At 44.4% G+C, this 16728-nt stretch overlaps 1 protein-coding gene across 5 annotated transcripts in view; it reads left to right on the top strand.

Moving 5' to 3' along the window:
* The window catches only part of SGSM3 (small G protein signaling modulator 3), a 29861-nt gene that overhangs the window by 3936 nt on the left and 9197 nt on the right, over positions 1 to 16728 (top strand). For 4 of the 5 annotated variants that reach the window (XM_030262942.4, XM_030262944.4, XM_030262943.4 and 1 more), the window contains 10 exons: positions 5697 to 5779; positions 7040 to 7125; positions 8305 to 8371; positions 9739 to 9947; positions 10096 to 10203; positions 10981 to 11124; positions 11491 to 11686; positions 11890 to 12035; positions 12941 to 13168; positions 14065 to 14119. In XM_030262942.4, coding sequence (XP_030118802.1) covers positions 5773 to 5779; positions 7040 to 7125; positions 8305 to 8371; positions 9739 to 9947; positions 10096 to 10203; positions 10981 to 11124; positions 11491 to 11686; positions 11890 to 12035; positions 12941 to 13168; positions 14065 to 14119 — 1246 coding nt within the window. In that variant the 5' untranslated portion in view covers positions 5697 to 5772. Of the gene's footprint in view, positions 1 to 3633; positions 3656 to 5696; positions 5780 to 7039; positions 7126 to 8304; positions 8372 to 9738; positions 9948 to 10095; positions 10204 to 10980; positions 11125 to 11490; positions 11687 to 11889; positions 12036 to 12940; positions 13169 to 14064; positions 14120 to 16728 lie in introns of those variants that run through there. The other variant, XM_072923388.1, reaches the window with a different exon arrangement.

Raw genomic sequence — 16728 nt, 5'->3', positions numbered from 1 at the left:
GTAAACAACTCTTCTAAAAAATTTTTGGGAAAACAAATTTCTGTAGAGCTCTGCAGAAGTGCCTGAGTCCTGCACGGTGCTTATTTGGGTGCAAATGCCCATTTATTGTGCAGTACTTGACCCTCATGGAAGATATATTTAGACACTAATGATAAACCTTTGGTTTATATTTGCATAGTGGTGTTTAACAGAGAATTGCCTTTACCCTAAACCTTGAAGACTGGGATGACTACAGGCATGCCTTTTTTGGCACATACAGGGTTTCTTGCCTCTGTGTTGAAAGCAAGGAGAATTTTGCTGTGCAGTGAAAGTGAACACCATGCAAGTTTGTATCCTGGCCTGTCTTTCTAACTTCATTTGATGCAGATAGAAAACCCCAAAAACTGTTGTTCCTGTACTCGACTGTAATCCTCCTGTGTGAGTTGCAAGACTCTCTATTCCTGTCACATATCTTTTCACCACTCAAATAATGGGAGTACTGGGCAAGAGGAAACTCTTCCTCTGATCCCAAGGATCTTGGCTAACAGGAGGTTCTCCACAGAGGTGCAGTTCATGCTTAGCTTGCATGCTGTTTGCTTTGGAGCCAGGTGAATAAAAGGCAGTTCTGCTCTGGAAATAAAATATCTGTTGGTGTGTAGAATATCTGCATTCTACATAAGTAGGTGTTACATAGGGGTGTTTCTGAGACAAGGTTGACACATTGAACTGTGGTCAGGAAGTCCCATCTGTGGTCTGTCTGTCCAATGCATAAGGAGTAGGAAGTAGGATTCCGCTTTTTCACATCCTTATTTTCAAAATGGAGATGCAATGGGAACAAAACTGCAAGTTATTTGTTTTGTTCTTTTGTATAAACTGATAGTTTACATAGCTCAGCAGCTTCAGCTCCACTGGAGTTCTCTGTAATTGCAGCAGGCATTGCTGGACACCGAGCAGTGCAAGGAGCAGAACTGTTGCATGGAAGTACCTTTTAGTTACATTTCTGCACAGAATTACATTTCCAATGAGGGCAGGAATCCACAGGGTGCTTTATGGCAGGAGACACAGAGTTCCAGTTTACTTTTTGCCGTCTCTGTTGCTCTAATAGTGCCATGAGGCAGCTGGGAGGAAACACTTTGCCCTGCCACATTCCTGCTGTCGATATATGATCCCAGTTGATGACTGGACAGCACTGGAGTCCTGGGTGGTGCCTCTACAGTCAGTGGTGTAACCTCTCAGCAGCTTGCCTGCCTGCCTGGCTCTGCAAGCCTCCCCCTTGCTGCTCGCCAGGTCTCTCATCCCCCTTTTGAGACCTGCCCTAAGCTTCTGGTGCATCTCTGGTTCACTTCCAGTACTACAAGAAGTGGCGTGAGAGCAGTTAAAGTTCCCAGCTCTTCATTCCTAGTCATGTCATAGAGAGGAAGCCTGAAGGCGACCTCAGCACTTCCAGCCTGCATTTGTACATGTTGCTCAACACCCAAAGCAGCATGAAGCTGGTCGTGGTTTGTGAACCTCAGACAGGAAGTTTGGGATGAGCCAGGTTCACTAACACCATATTGATTCCTTAACCAGTGTCCGTGTGGGATTCCGCATTTTTTTACATAGCCAGGCTCTCAGGGTGTGAGGGACAGGAGCTCTCTGCATCTTGTCTGCCACCCTTGGTCAGGTGTGTGGCTGCTCTTTGCTCACTTATGTATTTGTTTGTGAAGCTGGAATTCTCTTCTGACTCTGTGTGCAAAGCAAATATTGACTTGTGGACTAATGGCATTTGCAGCTCCAGGATATGCCTTTGCCTGACTTGAGGGAGATGCTGATGGGGGAAGGGAAGGAATGCCAAGGGCATCCTGCTGAGAGTTTCCTTGGACCATTAATTGAGCAAATCAGGATTATAATTTGGAAAACTTAAGTTTTCTGGTTGTGAGAAGACAAAATTGAACTTCTAGTTTGGTGCAGAGCTTTTGTCTGATTTCTGAGAGAGGGAGGTATTAAATTGGACACAATCTACTTGGGATTTCAAAAGCTGAGCTAGAAGAGGCTTCTAGAGCTATACCTATGTGCATAGCCTCCTGATGGGTGCTGTGGCTTTCAATCACTTCTCTCTCTTCCAAAACAAAGGAAGAGAATAAAGAACAGTGGAAACCAGCTAACAATCCAGAGGTGGCAGTGGGATTTACTGCATACACTGTTGCTTTCTGTTCATTAAATATAAAGGAAAACAGAGTTTTTCCCATGCCAGCTTACTGTCAGAAGAGGTGTTGTAACTGTCAGAACAGAGGTGCAGTTCCTGTAACAGTGAATGAAAATTATTCTAGAAATAATTGTTATGCTTGTTCTGTTCCTTCTGATGATACTCAGTGGAGATTCCTGCATAGTTACTGGTTGTAAAGTTTTCAGGATACAAAGATATTGCTTGGTAAAATGTTTGTCTTCTGCACAGTCTGCTAGAGGTATGCTGCCTTTTTGGTAGATTTTTTTTTTAAAGAGTAGGGGAAGAACACTCTTGGGAAGGAGTTTCTGTCCCAAAATAAAGGTCCTACTGAAAGGCTCCGGACAGTGTCATTTTGTGCTTAGCACATCCAGGCCCTACCACCACAGGCTTAGGTGGAGATCACCTCAGCAAAAGAGGCTAAGCAGGTAAAACACAGGCAGCAGGAAATTGCTATTTGGGTTTGCCAGGAGTCAGGTAATTGAAATCTCTCATGCTACAACTGTGGGGAAGAGCCAGTGTGTCCAGGAGTGGAGCAGTATTTCCAAGTGGAAGTAAATTTGCAGTACTCCTTTGCAAACATCAATTTCTGAAGGACACCTGCACTAGGAAATAAATTAATTGGACATAATCCTGCATGGTGTGTGTTTGCAACTCCAACAAAGGTGTTGCAGGTGGAGTTCTTCAAATGGCTGTACCTCATGCTGACTGCATGCTTCCATTGTAGCCTTCTTTTTCCGGTACATCACACCTCTGTTCTAGCAGGCTGGAAACAATGATGATGTGATTTGTTTTGGACTCTGAATTCAAAAAGTAAATCTGTGATTAACAGGTACTATTTGCATTTTAGCAAAAAGTACATTTTTTTTTAAAATATGAAGACTACCTGTTGTGTAGCCAAAATTGTTTCATATAAGAAACTTAAATTGCCTTTAAACATGGGACACGCTCCTTAATGTGTGGGTGAAACTGCTTTTAATTTTGTAGCACAGAGGGTTTAGGAGTTGCCATTAATATTTGTTGGATCTGATGTATTTTTTGTATTTCTTACTGTTAATTTATTTCTGAAGTGTGTATGTTGCAAATAACAGCAATTTCACACATGTGGTTTCACAAGCTTTGTGGAGCCCTTTTTGTTAATTGCTATCTCCTGGCTAGGAGAGACTAAGAGTTGTTTTAAGTTTATATCCCTCAGTCAAAGGAAAGACCTTACTATGTCAATCCCACATGTCAGATATCCTCCTCCTCCTCCTGGTTCACACTAGGTGCTGCCTGGCTGTGTCAGGGAACCTTCTTCCCAGTCCCTGGGATGCTGGAAGGGCTGGTTCAGTGGCCTCAGCAACTTCTCTTGGAGACATCTGGCTCTGAGGGCAGTGCCCAGGGCAGTGTGTCCATGTGCCACAGCAGGAGCCTTCCCTTGGTGTGATTCCTGCTGCTCACCCTGCCCTTCTACACAACCACGTCAGCAACAAGGTGAGCCTCACGCTCTCTCTGGCCTCTGTCCCAGATGGGTGCTTGCAGGAAGGTTTCTATGGGAACCAGGGGCAGGAAAAACCTGCCCACCAAGTTCAGTGCTCTAATGTCAGGGATATGAGAGCAGGCAGGGGAGTGATCCCCAGCAAGGCAGAGGCCAGGGCGTGATGGCATGGACAAGGGAGGGTGTTCCATCTGCTACACCTGTCTTGGGACAAGGAGAGACTCACTCAGCACTCTCCTGCTCTGTTTCCAAGCACTATGGTTAATTCCCTTATTATGGGGTTTTTTTCTCAGCCATGTGCCTGACACCCTGGCCTGGCTCTTCCACAGCAGGTTGGGTCACCAGTGGTTGTACATGCAATGAAGGTTAATAATGGCTGAGGGGAATCTACTCACAAGGTCAAGGCACTGAGGTGGATTCGGAGCACAGGCAATGCAAGCATGGCAGATGTACTACGTGGTGACTGCATTCCTAATAAAAGCCATTGGAAACAGGGTTAACTGAGCTGAGAGAAGGCAGGGGAGAAGGACACTTTGCAGGCGCAGGAACAGAGCAGCCATGGTTGTGAGGCAGTGAAAAAAGCATCAAAATACATTCACAGCTATGTTGGAAGGGAAGTAAGTAATGTCAGCCAATTTACCTGCTTGGGGTGCATGCTCCATGTAATATGAGGATGCAGATGCTCATTTTGTAATTGTTGCTATGTCTTCAACTACTAAGAAGAGTTGGTGCTAAGGAAACAAATGGGACAGGAATGTAGGGACGAACACACAAACATTTACAGAACTGGTAGACATGCAACTGACCATCCTGTGGACAACACTACTTCTCAGAAACAAAAGCTGGATTTTGCCCTAAGCGTTAGTGTCAGAATGGATCAGAGTGTCTGTTCGTCCAGGCTGACCTTTCTCAGGCAGAGAGCTGTTTAAATCCATCAGGAGTAAACCTTATCATTGTATTCCCAGACACAGATGTTTTTTATGCTTTTGCAATGTTGTACAGCTACTTATCTTGGAGTGCTGTAGCAAGTTGCTTCCTGGCTGCAGGTGCTCACTGGAAAGCTCACTGAGATGCAAAGGCAAAATAACCTTGTACTAATCAGCATTGTGAAACAACTTGGATAGAGCCTGTGGGATGAATCCCTGAGGTTCCTCCTTTTAGCAGCTTACAGTCATAAGTAGCTTTAATGAAAAGGGAAGCTGGAAAAGCCATCCTAGGTGTCCAAATGTTAGTTTCTCCCAGGTTCTTTCCCAAGGAAGTGTGAGTGACTGATCTATCCCATCACTGGGCTTTATCTGCTTGGTAGAGGTGACTCTTGCTGTCTCCCGCACACAAATTGTAAGGTTGATCTTAAAGTCCAGAATCTCTCTGATTACTGAACTATTCCACTGTTTTCCTGGAAATCCCCATAGAAATCCCCATAAAATAATGCTGTTAACTAGTTTCAGGAAAGCAAGGAGGAGAGCTCTATTGCCTGATTTAGTTCAGAGGAGCCTGGTTCGTGACTCTTTGCAGAGGTACTTGATAGCATCTTGTCCACATCCACGTGCTTCAGGGACTTGTATTCTGCAGCCCTACACACTTAACTCCTGTGCTTTGTGGTGCTACTCCTAAAGTCTCTTCTGGACTTACTGCATCTAGTGATTACCCCTTAAACCCTTTTCACCATTCCCGTCCCTTCTCCATGGCCAATGTCTTCAGAGAATGATGATGTATGGGGTATTTTCTTAGTTTACATCATTAAATACAGGACTCAAAATATGCAATGGAAAAGGTGTTAAAAGTTGACTTGTTTTTTTGACATTGTTTCAACCAGCAATGCTGTTATTTCCACAAGACAAATTACAGTGTGCTCTTTCTAGCTGGTCAGTAGGTATGAAACCAAAAGGAAATTCCAGTCTCTATGGGGGCGGAACTTAAATACTAAGGAATTTAATTTTCACATGAGGATGTTGTGTGTAAGGGGTCTGTCAGTCCCCTACCATGTTCTTAGATGCTAATTGTTCTCTCATCACCCTTTTTTTCTTTTTATAACAGGAGTGTAACATCTCACCTCTGTGGACAGCTTTTCTGGACCTGCTGACGCCTGTGCCACTCAGCCTTGCCTAGTGCAATGTCAGGTGAGAGCACAGAAATTGACACAGTATCTTCTCATTTTGTTGCTTGCTCTGTCTTCAGCTGAAACTTCATAACAAATGTTTCTGGTTCCAAGAAATGGAATATGGACCATGACATACTTTCTGATCAGATTGAGAGAGGAAACTTTGTGACCCAGCAGCATTTTCACTCCGAGTAAACTCAGTTCCTTCTTTTACAATGTAGAGGCTTTTTCAGCCATTGAACAGAGAGGAAGAAGGAGGCTGAAATGTGGTCTGCCTTCCCCATTTTTTCTTAATATTTTTTTGATTCTGTTCTCCCCCAACACTTCCCCCAAAGTGAGTGGCTCACAATGACTGTGAGAGATTTTTGCTGTACAATTGTAGCTCTAGGACAAGCAGAATGCTGAAGAATAACTGCAGTTCAGTTGTGGACTTCTGAGATAGAAGTTTTGCTAAAACTACGTCTTCTCCTTTGTAAAGAAGCCAACTTTCCCACCCTGTACTTTTTTCTAGACATTCCTTTCTGGTCAAGCTAGTTATTTCAGGGCACATAACCCTGGGGGAGACTATGCTGCAAAGCCAGGTAGACCTTTGTCTTGCTGATAGAACAATAGAAAACTTGGGACATGTTTATCTGCTTCAATTGCACGACTTGATGTCTGCTTGTATTCCAAGGGAAGCTGTTCACTGGGGCTCTTCCTGAGACTGGAAGAGTGCTTGTCTTGAACACAGAAGACCATTAATATAGGCATACTTTCATTGCTGCATCTCTCTATACATGGTCTGACAATATTCCAGGCTGCTGGGAAAAAAGGGAGCAGTTGAGCATCTTTCTGAGGGCTCTGATTTTCCATTCTGGTGCCTTGGTGACAGAGTTTGAGGAAACTCTGGAGTGCTGCTGATGCTGGTCCATAGGAGGAATTTACTTCTGCAAAATAATACTTATTTGGTGATGATACCCATGGCTTGTTCACAGCTGATCACACAGCTTTTCCAAGCAGATGAGTGATCATATGATGCCATGGAACTATTTCTCTTTCCTAAGAGCCACTTTCTTAGACGTAAATCCATTTGGCCCTTTTGCCCAATAAAAAGGAGCAAAACCATCTGAAATTACTGGCTTCCCTGGTGAAGTGGGAGATGTCTCAATGTTTAGAGTAGCAGTAGCAACAAACTGATGAGTGAGTCCTTCCCATGCTGGAACAGTCTGTATGGAGTGTGTATCATCCAAGGGTGTTCTTCCAGGCTTTCACTGCTACGTGTTGATCTCTTTCTGTTTAGGCCATCACACTCCCTCTGCTGGGGGTCCCTTCTCGGCACTCACACCTAGCATTTGGCCTCAGGAGATCCTGGCAAAATACACACAGGTACAGTGTGGGACAGGGTGGGCATGTTCTCTGGCTCTGCAAAAGTAGGGGGAACCTAGTGTTTTCTGGTGGTCTCTGAAAGCCACAGGGAAAAGGAGAGGGGTGCACTTTTCCTCCAATGTTTTGGTTACGAACGTCACAGGTTTTGTGGTTGCATCCTTGCTTTTGCAAGAGAATCTTGCAGAGTATAAAGAAACTTCTGTGAATTATTTCCCTGCTGTTTTGCAACTATTGCTCCACTGTAAAAATGTTGACACCCTCAGGGAGCCTCTGTCATCATCGAGCTACTCTGGACAGCTTGTGCATGGCAGGAAATGCTAGTTTCAAGCTTGTCACCAGGTGGGTAGAGCAGGAAGGAAGGAAGCAGCTGTGGAATTTTGTAATTTAGCCACAGTGTTTGCTGAAAGTAGATTAAAGCTTTTTGTTAGAGGTGTATGGGCAGTGCTTCTTGCTTCTTACATGCTGCCTGTTTGCAGTGCTTGCAAGAGTCCCCACAGGAGGTGTGGGTGGGCTTGTGGGAAAGGGGAGAAAGCAGTAGGTATTTACTCTTAAAAAAAGTCTGGAGGTAATCTCCACTGTGTATCCCCCAGTATGCCCCAATGCCAACCATGAGCACAGATGAGGAAGGTTGAGATTTTCTGAAGGTCATGGACGTTGAATTTCTTTAGCCTATAATTTGGACTTGCATCACAGGTGCAAATCCCAGTTTTGCCTGCTGCCTTTCAAAGGACACTTGAGAGCAACAGGCAGGATATGGAGTAGTACAGGGAGCTGAGTTTGCAGTGTGTGTGCAGAGGTAACAGGAAGGATGGCTGTGTATTAGTGATGCAGGTAGTAGAGGTCACTTTAGCTGGTGTGTGTATATTCCTCAGTCCATGAGGAGGGCTGTGTGTCCCTCCAGGTGAGCAGTTCTGATCTTGATAAGATGCTGAGCTGAAGTCCTGATGGGAAAATCTGTATAGTTTTTTTCCATGGAGAAGTCAAAATGGGAACGACAGGCAACATCTCCTCAGCTGGGAATTGTGGTGGGAAGCTTTAAAAATTAAAGAGCAAGGGGTCTAGTTGCTCAAAGGGCACAGAATGGGCAGTGGTGGGATGAGACAATATCTATGTGTCTCTGTGTGGTTATTCAGTGATAAACTGCTGAAAATGTCTGTTTTCCTTCCTTGCATCTCCCAGAAAGAAGAATCCGTCGAGCAGCCAGAGTTCCGCTATGATGAATTTGGTTTCCGAGTTGACAAGGAAGGTAAATCCAGTCCTGTCCCTCCCACTTGCATCGTGTTCAGCCCTTCCCATGCTTTTAAGTGTGGCAGGATTTTACAACCATTCTGTGCGAAGTCTTGTCTACCCACCTGTTTCTATGTCCTACCATTTGTAATCAAGTGCATTAGATGTGCTGGCCTTATGGAAGTCCAGAGCATAGACTATGCAGCAATTATTTCCATCCCCTTATGCTGTGCAATGGGGAAGAGGAAGAAAAGTTGAGGAGTTACCATTTCCATTAGCAGCTGCATGCTGGAGAAGGGCTGCTTTCCCAGTTCACAGTGGGATCTCCATTGTGTCCAGTAGCACTGCAAGGGCTCGTAGCAGGCACAGTGAAATGTGCTGTCTGCTGAAAAACTCATGGCCAAGGAGAGTGGTGGTATGTTCTGCCCACCCTTAGCAAAGTGTAGGGCAAAAACCTACATCCTAGTTTTTCTGTAAGCTATGGAGGCAGACAATGAAATAGGAGGAGGCATGGAGTGCTGTTGAAGCTGAGCATTAAACTACAATAGCTGGCTGCCTTAGCAAAGAGGAAGAGAAAGAAGTAGGAGATGTAGGAATTGTTTCATGTGCCCTGGGGATCATTCCCAGGGCTCAGGCTATATAATATAAGGGCAAAAGTTGTTTGCACGTGTGCCCCTGAGGCACCTTGAGTCATAGAGGATCCTCTTTGAAGCAATCACCTGAAGATAAGGACAGAACGTAGTGATTTTTTTTTCAGACAGAACATCTGTGCATTATAAAATCAGCAGAAAGATTTGGAGCGCATTGTTGGGGTGTATTATATGATGAAGGACAGAGTGCCTTATGTCAAACCTGTCCTTGTGCTAAAGTATCTATTTTAGGAAGTCAGCCTCAGGTTAAGGTGCTTTCTCATTGTGAATTTGGAAGTGTCCTTATTAAAGCGTTTTTGGTGATTAAATATCCCCAAGGTAACATTTTTCACCACATTACTTTCATGACCATATAGCTTTTGCTTTCCAGCTCTGGGGCTTGCTATGCTTTTGTCAGCCTGATTTACAGATCCTGCAAAACCCAGCAGGATGACTGCTGCCAGGATCTTGTTTAATTCCAGCCACACTGTGGTCTAAATCATGAGTAAGTAGAGACTAGAAGCCTGCCGACAGCTTCTTTAGTTATCAAGGTTGCAAGCCTTTTGCTTATGACCATAAAATTTGCTGCATGGAGTAGGCAGTTAGAAACCAACCTTTGCCTTGACTGGAAGATATGAATGTTTTGAATGTGCTTTTTTCAGATGGCTATCCTATTTCCCACCCTGTCATGTGTTCATTTCCTCTCCTGTACCCTGTCTCACTTGTCTGTTTCTTTCTCTTCCCTTTGCTGAAACAGATGGTGCTGAGCCGAACTCCAGCAAGCTTCTGGGGGTCCCACTGACAGAGGAGCCACAGCAGAGGCTCAAATGGCAGGCTCATCTGGAATTCACACACAATCATGATGTGGGCGACCTCACCTGGGACAAAATTGAGGTCACCCTGCCACATTCAGACAAGCTGCGCTCCCTGGTGCTGGCCGGCATCCCACATAGCATGAGGCCACAGGTGAGAGTGCTGCCTCTTCTGGGCAGGCACTCCTGCCTGGAGTAAGAGATTGTGGAATGGGATCTCTTGAGATGGCAGTTGAGAAGGTGCCAGATTATGGCTTTCTGTGGCTGAGTGACTTGTGTCTCTGTTCACCCTGTCCCCCCAGTTGTGGATGCGCCTTTCAGGGGCTTTGCAGAAGAAGAGGAACTCAGAGATGTCATATCGAGATATAATGAAAAACAGCTCTAACGATGAAACCATTGCTGCCAAACAGGTAGGAGATCCTTCCTAGTGCTGAGTGGGAAGAAGGGCAAGATCTGCTGTGTGAGGAAGATGGGTTGTCTGCCTGACAGCTGCAGCGGGGATAGTTGAGAGGATGTGTGATTAAGTCCTGCTAAAGCTTAATCCTGTGGAACATATTTCTCCTCTGTTTTGTTGGAATAGCAATTGTTTAGCTCTACACTTTCCTAGGACAGCGGGAAAAGTGTTGCAGTTGCATCTCAGCAAACATCCTCATAGTCACTGAAGGAAGGAAAAGATGGAAGGCTAACAGATGCACCACTGTTGAGATTGTGGCAGCTGCTTTCAGGGCCTGTCTTTCTTCCCTCGAGCACAAAGTTTCTGAACACTAGAAAGACTATTAAAGGGTGTTTTCTCTCTTCCTTTGACTTCACAGATTTGGCCAGGTTGTTGTTTTTTCTCTGGAATACATTTGTTGGGAAGCCATGCTTGAAATCCAAGCAGATGTAATTCCCAGCTAGTGTATGTTTCCTATTGTCAGTGGTGAAACTAGGGTCTGAGTTTAGGCAAGTATTTCTAGGGATTTGGCAAGCCACTGTCTTCACTGGCATTTTCCCACATGTCTTTGAAGGCTGTTAAATTGACCCCAGATGCTTGGACACGGACATCTTCTTTTGTGCCTGAGGACTTACAAGTGGATGTGGGGATGCAGAGTTCCCTGAGGCAGGGGGCCAGGGGAAGTGCAGAGAGCTGAAGGCAGTTTTTCAGATGCTGCAAGCTGACTCTGTCCTTGTTTATGGCTGCCTGACAGATTGAAAAGGACTTGCTACGGACAATGCCCAGCAATGCCTGCTTCTCCAATATGAACAGCATCGGGGTGCCGCGGCTGCGCAGGATACTACGGGGACTTGCCTGGCTCTACCCAGACATTGGATATTGTCAGGGCACTGGCATGGTAACCTGCTTTTACAGTGTCTTTGTGATAGGGATCAGTTTGTATCTAGTTGTTACACTACAGCCGATTATTTGAGGTAGTGCTGCCAGATACTGTGGTCTCCAGGTGAGCTGAAAAGAAATCCCTTTCCTAAAGAAGGGAGAGCAGAGTAGCACCACACATCCAAAGATACAGAAGACTGTGATCCATCTGTTGGGGAGGGGGCAGTCATTATACTGAGGAGAAATCCCTTCAGTGAAGACTGTAGTAGAGCTCCTGCAGAAGGAAGATTTTTGGCACCTAGATACTGGTCCATCTTTCCATGTGAGAAAGTGGGGAAAGAGTTCCCACTTAGAACATGCAGCTTTTCTTCCTTCAAAATCCTAGGTGGCTGCCTCTCTGCTGCTCTTCTTGGAGGAGGAAGATGCCTTCTGGATGATGTGTGCTATCATCGAGGAATTGGTTCCTGCCTCCTACTTCAGCACCACCCTCATGGGTGTGCAGACAGACCAGCGTGTCCTGCGGCAGCTCATTGTGCAGTACCTGCCCCGCCTGGACAAGCTGCTTCAGGAGCATGACATTGGTAAAAGTGTGCCCTAGAAATTTCTTGCCAGGGTGGCATGCAGACAAAGAGTATTGTTCTTTTTTCACAAAGGGGAGCACCAGGGAGAGGAGCAAACCTCCTGACCCTGGAGGCAAGGCATGGAGGAAAGCCCTTAGGAGAGTCCACCTTCAATGGTTGACTGACTTCCTTTGTTGTGATTATTTCCATGTCTCTGTTCACAGAGCTCTCCTTGATCACCTTGCACTGGTTCCTCACCTCTTTTGCCAGTGTTGTCCACATCAAGCTGCTGCTGCGTATTTGGGACCTCTTCTTCTATGAGGGCTCTCTGGTGCTGTTCCAAGTCACTTTGGGCATGCTAAGTATGAAGGTAATTCCCAACTCCTCTCCCACCTTTATCATATTTCAGTGTTTATTTCTGAGATTTTGGGGCAAGAAGGTTTTGTATCCATTTGTTGTATGTGGTTTGGGAGTGTGTTAGGGAAGACAACTTCCTGCTGCCTTCGAAACTGGAGGCTGTGAAAATCTTCACTGAAATTAGAGATTGCTGTTTCCCATGCGTATCTCATTTGTTGCCACATAATTAAACCTCATCAGCTGCCACCCTCTAATCAGTCTAGATCCCAGCCTGAGGGTCCACCTTATCTAAACCTAAACTGAGATACCTCTTGATTTTGCACAATCCGGGAGGAAAGAGAAAGCCAAAGTTGTGATCATCTGAGAAGTTTTGGATGGCATTGCTTGAATGCTCTAAGAGATTAACATTGTCCTGACTGTATTTGATTTGGTTGGCCTGATCTTTTCCTTTTCTATGTGAAAAACAGTTTTGTATTCAGTTTGCTGTGTGAAGGGCAAGAGCGATCCTGCTGGGAGTAAGGGGAAGGTGGAGCACAGTTTGACATGGCAGGTGCTCTGGAGTGCAACTCCCATTCTCTTATCCCTGGCAAGATCCCTGCTGTGACCAGTCTTAGCAGTTGGTGCGGAACAGGTTTGAGTTTGGTTTTCCGTGCTGATTTGACTTCACTTCAACAGTGAATGCTGTGATTCAAAAAAATGCTGGCTAGAATTCTAGGAGGAGAGTGCAGTAGAGCAGTAAAAGATGCTGTTCCCCTCTCAAAAGTAGCTAGGACTTTTCCTGTTGAAGGTTTTTTTAATGGAATTTTCTAGTTGTATCTGCCCAGGCTGTACACTGACTGTAAAATTGTGTCTAGCAGCCTTAGGAGCACAGTTGTTATGTTTCTCCTCCATGAGGCAAAAATGACTGTGTTGTTGCAGGAGGATGAGCTGATCCAGTCTGAGAACTCTGCCTCGATCTTCAACACGCTGTCAGACATCCCGAGCCAGATTGAAGACGCAGATGTGTTGCTGCGAGAGGCCATGCGCGTGGCTGGCTCACTGACGGACGTGGCGGTGGAGACCCAGCGCCGCAAGCACCTGGCCTACCTCATCGCTGAGCAGGGGCAGCTGCTCAACTCCAGCACCACTGTCAACAACCTATCCAAAGTGAGCGTACAGAGTCCCACTGCCTCTGCTGCTCCCTTTTTACCATCCCTTACATATTGCCACCCAATTACGGTTTGTGAGCAGTAGGTCCTCCTGTTTGAGAGGATTTTTGGTTCCAGGATAATTGTTACCCAGTGAAGAAAATGTATTGGGGCATCCTACACCAATGGCATGCTGCCAATTCTGTCCTGGTTGATAAATCCCCAGATGAAAGGGATATTAGCACTGTTTGTAATTATCATCATGAGAGTGATGGTGAAATGTGATGCATTTCATTAATGGAAACTAGAAGAAACAACGTATGCCTTTGGCAGAATTTGCTTGAAGCACAGAGTAGGGACTGAATTTAATCCATTACTAAGTAACTGGTACACTAAAATAACCTTGGAAGGTAGAGTCAGAAAACAGCAGCAGCTGCTTTTGAGGAGCCAAATTAAAAATGCAGCTGTGTTTAATCTTGGACTAAAATCTATAGTTGCAAGACAAGACAGGCAATTCTAAAATGTAATAGCCATACACATAGAAATTTATATACAATTACATGTGGAACTGCTTTTTGCAACAAATACAATTAGAGTTAAAAGTATTTAGAGTTAAAATAAAATTATTATATTTACATGGATCGTGGTTGATTCTTGAACTTCAATTATGCTTTTTTAATAATTAAGATATAAAGTACCTGTTGCATGTGGAGCATATGGAGCAGTAAAGCTGATGCAATGTGTTAGGACTAAAGTAATTCCTGTCTAATACTGCCACTTCACTGCCCTGCCCCTTCTAGTGGTCTATGACAGGATCTCTTTCCCAGAACTGACTAGAATGGAGGGTTGCTTTATTTAATTTCTGAAGTCTGTCCTAATGTGTGCACTTCATTCTCTCTGTTCCCTCTCCCACAGATTGTGCGACGCAGGACTCAGCGCAGGAAATCCGGCATTACCTCTCTGCTTTTTGGTAAGGACAATCCTGTGCCTTTTGTGTGTTGTTGGTGTCTGTAGCAGCTTAGGAAGGAGGGGAGCAGGCAAAGGAGGGAAACACTGGGACAGAGGGATTGGAGAGAAGGGAGTCAGAACTGAAGGCTGAGAGGAAAGAAGTGCAGTTTACTACTTGATTTCTTTGATATGAGCTCAGAAAGTAAATTTTAGGTTAGACAGTCCATGAATAGTGGACCAACAGCACGTGCAGCTCAGCCCAGCTGTAATGTTCTTCTTGCACTGACCAACCGGCCAAACACATTTTCCGGCAGACCTTATGGAGTCCACAGGCTAGACGTGGTACTCTCTGATCTTACTCTGCTCAGTTCAGGAACATCTCTGAATATGTGAGACAGGGCAGGATCTCTAGTGTGTCGTCCATCAAAATTATAAAGGAAAGGATCATTATGTTTTCCCTTACTTATTCTGAGAGTTAGATGTTGTGACTTCAACAACAACAATGGGAAGTCTTGCTTTTGACTCTTAATTTTCTTCACTTATGAGCCAAGTCAGCATATGTCCAGAAAGGGCACAGTCAGAATAGCTTTTGGAGGGGTTTAAGAGTAACTTATTTCTTGACTCCATAAGAGCCCTTTCTGCTGTTAGCCTCACTGTCAGCACCTTACTTGAAATTGGCTGGTCTTCTTGAAATTGCCACATGTCACCACAGGAATTGTTTTTCCGGAAGAAGACAATGTACTGAATTTGCAGGACTCAGTGTTCCTGTTGTTGAAATAGCCTGAATAAATCTAAATATGGGCTTTACTGGTCTTTCCAGAGAGGAGCTTTTCTGATATTCTCCAGGAAGCTGATATATTGTCACAGGTTTCCTACAAGCACATAGAACATTACATATAAAAATGATGGTGGAATACCCACGATGCTGTAAAGTCAAGCATGCAGAAGTGAAGAAACACAGGAAAGTTGCTTGTGCAACCTGAACTCAGAGCTTTTGTATGTAATGTTATCATACAGTTGGTACAGACTGAACTTGCTTGGAATTTGGCTGCCTCACACACCTTTCTTGTGTCTCAGTCTCCTTGACAGTTTGTGTATTTTCGTGGAGGTGATAGTGAGTTATGCACTTGCACAAAGATCAATTTTAAGTTCAAGTTTCAAAATATATCAGTGGTAGAAAAGAGATAATTGATAGGGTTTTACCATTTTAGTGGGGCTTCTGTACAATGACCATCATGTGTTTTACCTAACATTATTCTTAATATTTAAAACGTTGGTTAAAACTGAAAAGTTGTCATCCTGCAGCAATTGACCACAATGGAAAAATTCAGCCCAAGTGAGAGGAAGGAAAGCTTGTATGTGATAAATTCACCCTCTACTGGGAATTGACAGTCAATCCTAAATGTAGTCTGCTGCCTGTGCCTAAATGTGTCTACTACTGTGTAGTACTGGTACTTACTTTCCTCATCTGGGAGGGAAGGAGAACTTACCCAGAGATTAATTCTTCTTCCTTAGAGTGAATTCAGATGTGGTAGTAACTTGGGCAGGAGTCATAGAATCACAGTAGCACTGTTTAGAAGAGACCTCTCAGTGTCTGTATTCCAACATCTCCTACTTGAAGCAGACTCTTGCTCATGCTAGATGTTGGTCAGGGCTTTCTGTAGTTGAGATTCAAAGAGTTGTACTAGATTTACAATGCAGGAAGAGAAACAAATAAGGAAAGATTATTTGGTGGAGTGCAGAACGTGCAAGAGGTGTTTTCCTGTTGTGTGGGCATTGCAGCAAGGGAATGCAGAAGAGCTCCTCCTGTGCAGAGCTGTGCAGCTCACCAGTCTTTGCAGGCTCCAAGTAGAGCTCCGCACGTGTGGCTGATCGTGCAGTGTGGTTTCCTGTTTGGAAATGTGGGTGTTGAAGTTTGAAAGTGTACATGTTGAGTGCAGTGAGGTGAGTCTGGGGAACACACCAGCTGCTTTTCTCTTACCATGCCCACTCTAAGGTGAGAGAGTGTGGAACTTGCTTCCCACATCTCCTGCTTGTGTTTGTCTAGGATTGATCTGAGTAGAGAAGGAAGAGCATGGTGTTTTGGCCAGAGAGATGACAGAAAGAATCAATGATCTATGTAAATGAGAGCAGCTCATAGAGCTAGTGTAGCTGTGGTTTAATTTCTTCTCTAGTTACATTCTATTTTAGCAACATGAAATTTCTGGGAACCCCTGATATCTACGTGCTCACCTATCTATCTTCAATCTCTGCATATCTGAATAGTGAGAGTACTGGCATGCCCTGTACCTAACCCTGGATACAGAGGAGGAGATTTTGTTATTTTTTTATTGCTTGGACTGGGAGTAACTATGCCCCACAATTTTTCTAGTTCAGAAGCAAAGTTCAGTTTTCTCTTAAGCTCTGTGTATGTGATGTATCTCAAATAATTTAATGTAGCAAATATAAAATTATTTTTATAATTGTTTTCTATCTAATGTTGTGCTTTTGTTTATGTTTCTAAAGTTTGGGTCTTTTTAATTAGGATCACATGACTAAAAGGTACTCTTAATCACTTTTCAATTAGCAGAAGTTTAATGTGTGTATAGCTGTTGCAGCAGCTGTAGCTCAGGCCACGCTTTATTTATATGG

The sequence above is a fragment of the Taeniopygia guttata genome, chromosome 1A (genome assembly GCF_048771995.1).
Source record: "Taeniopygia guttata chromosome 1A, bTaeGut7.mat, whole genome shotgun sequence".
Taxonomy (NCBI): domain Eukaryota; kingdom Metazoa; phylum Chordata; class Aves; order Passeriformes; family Estrildidae; genus Taeniopygia; species Taeniopygia guttata.
The sequence above is the reverse complement of the archived record's forward strand: the minus strand, read 5'-3'. Positions and strand labels throughout refer to the sequence as shown.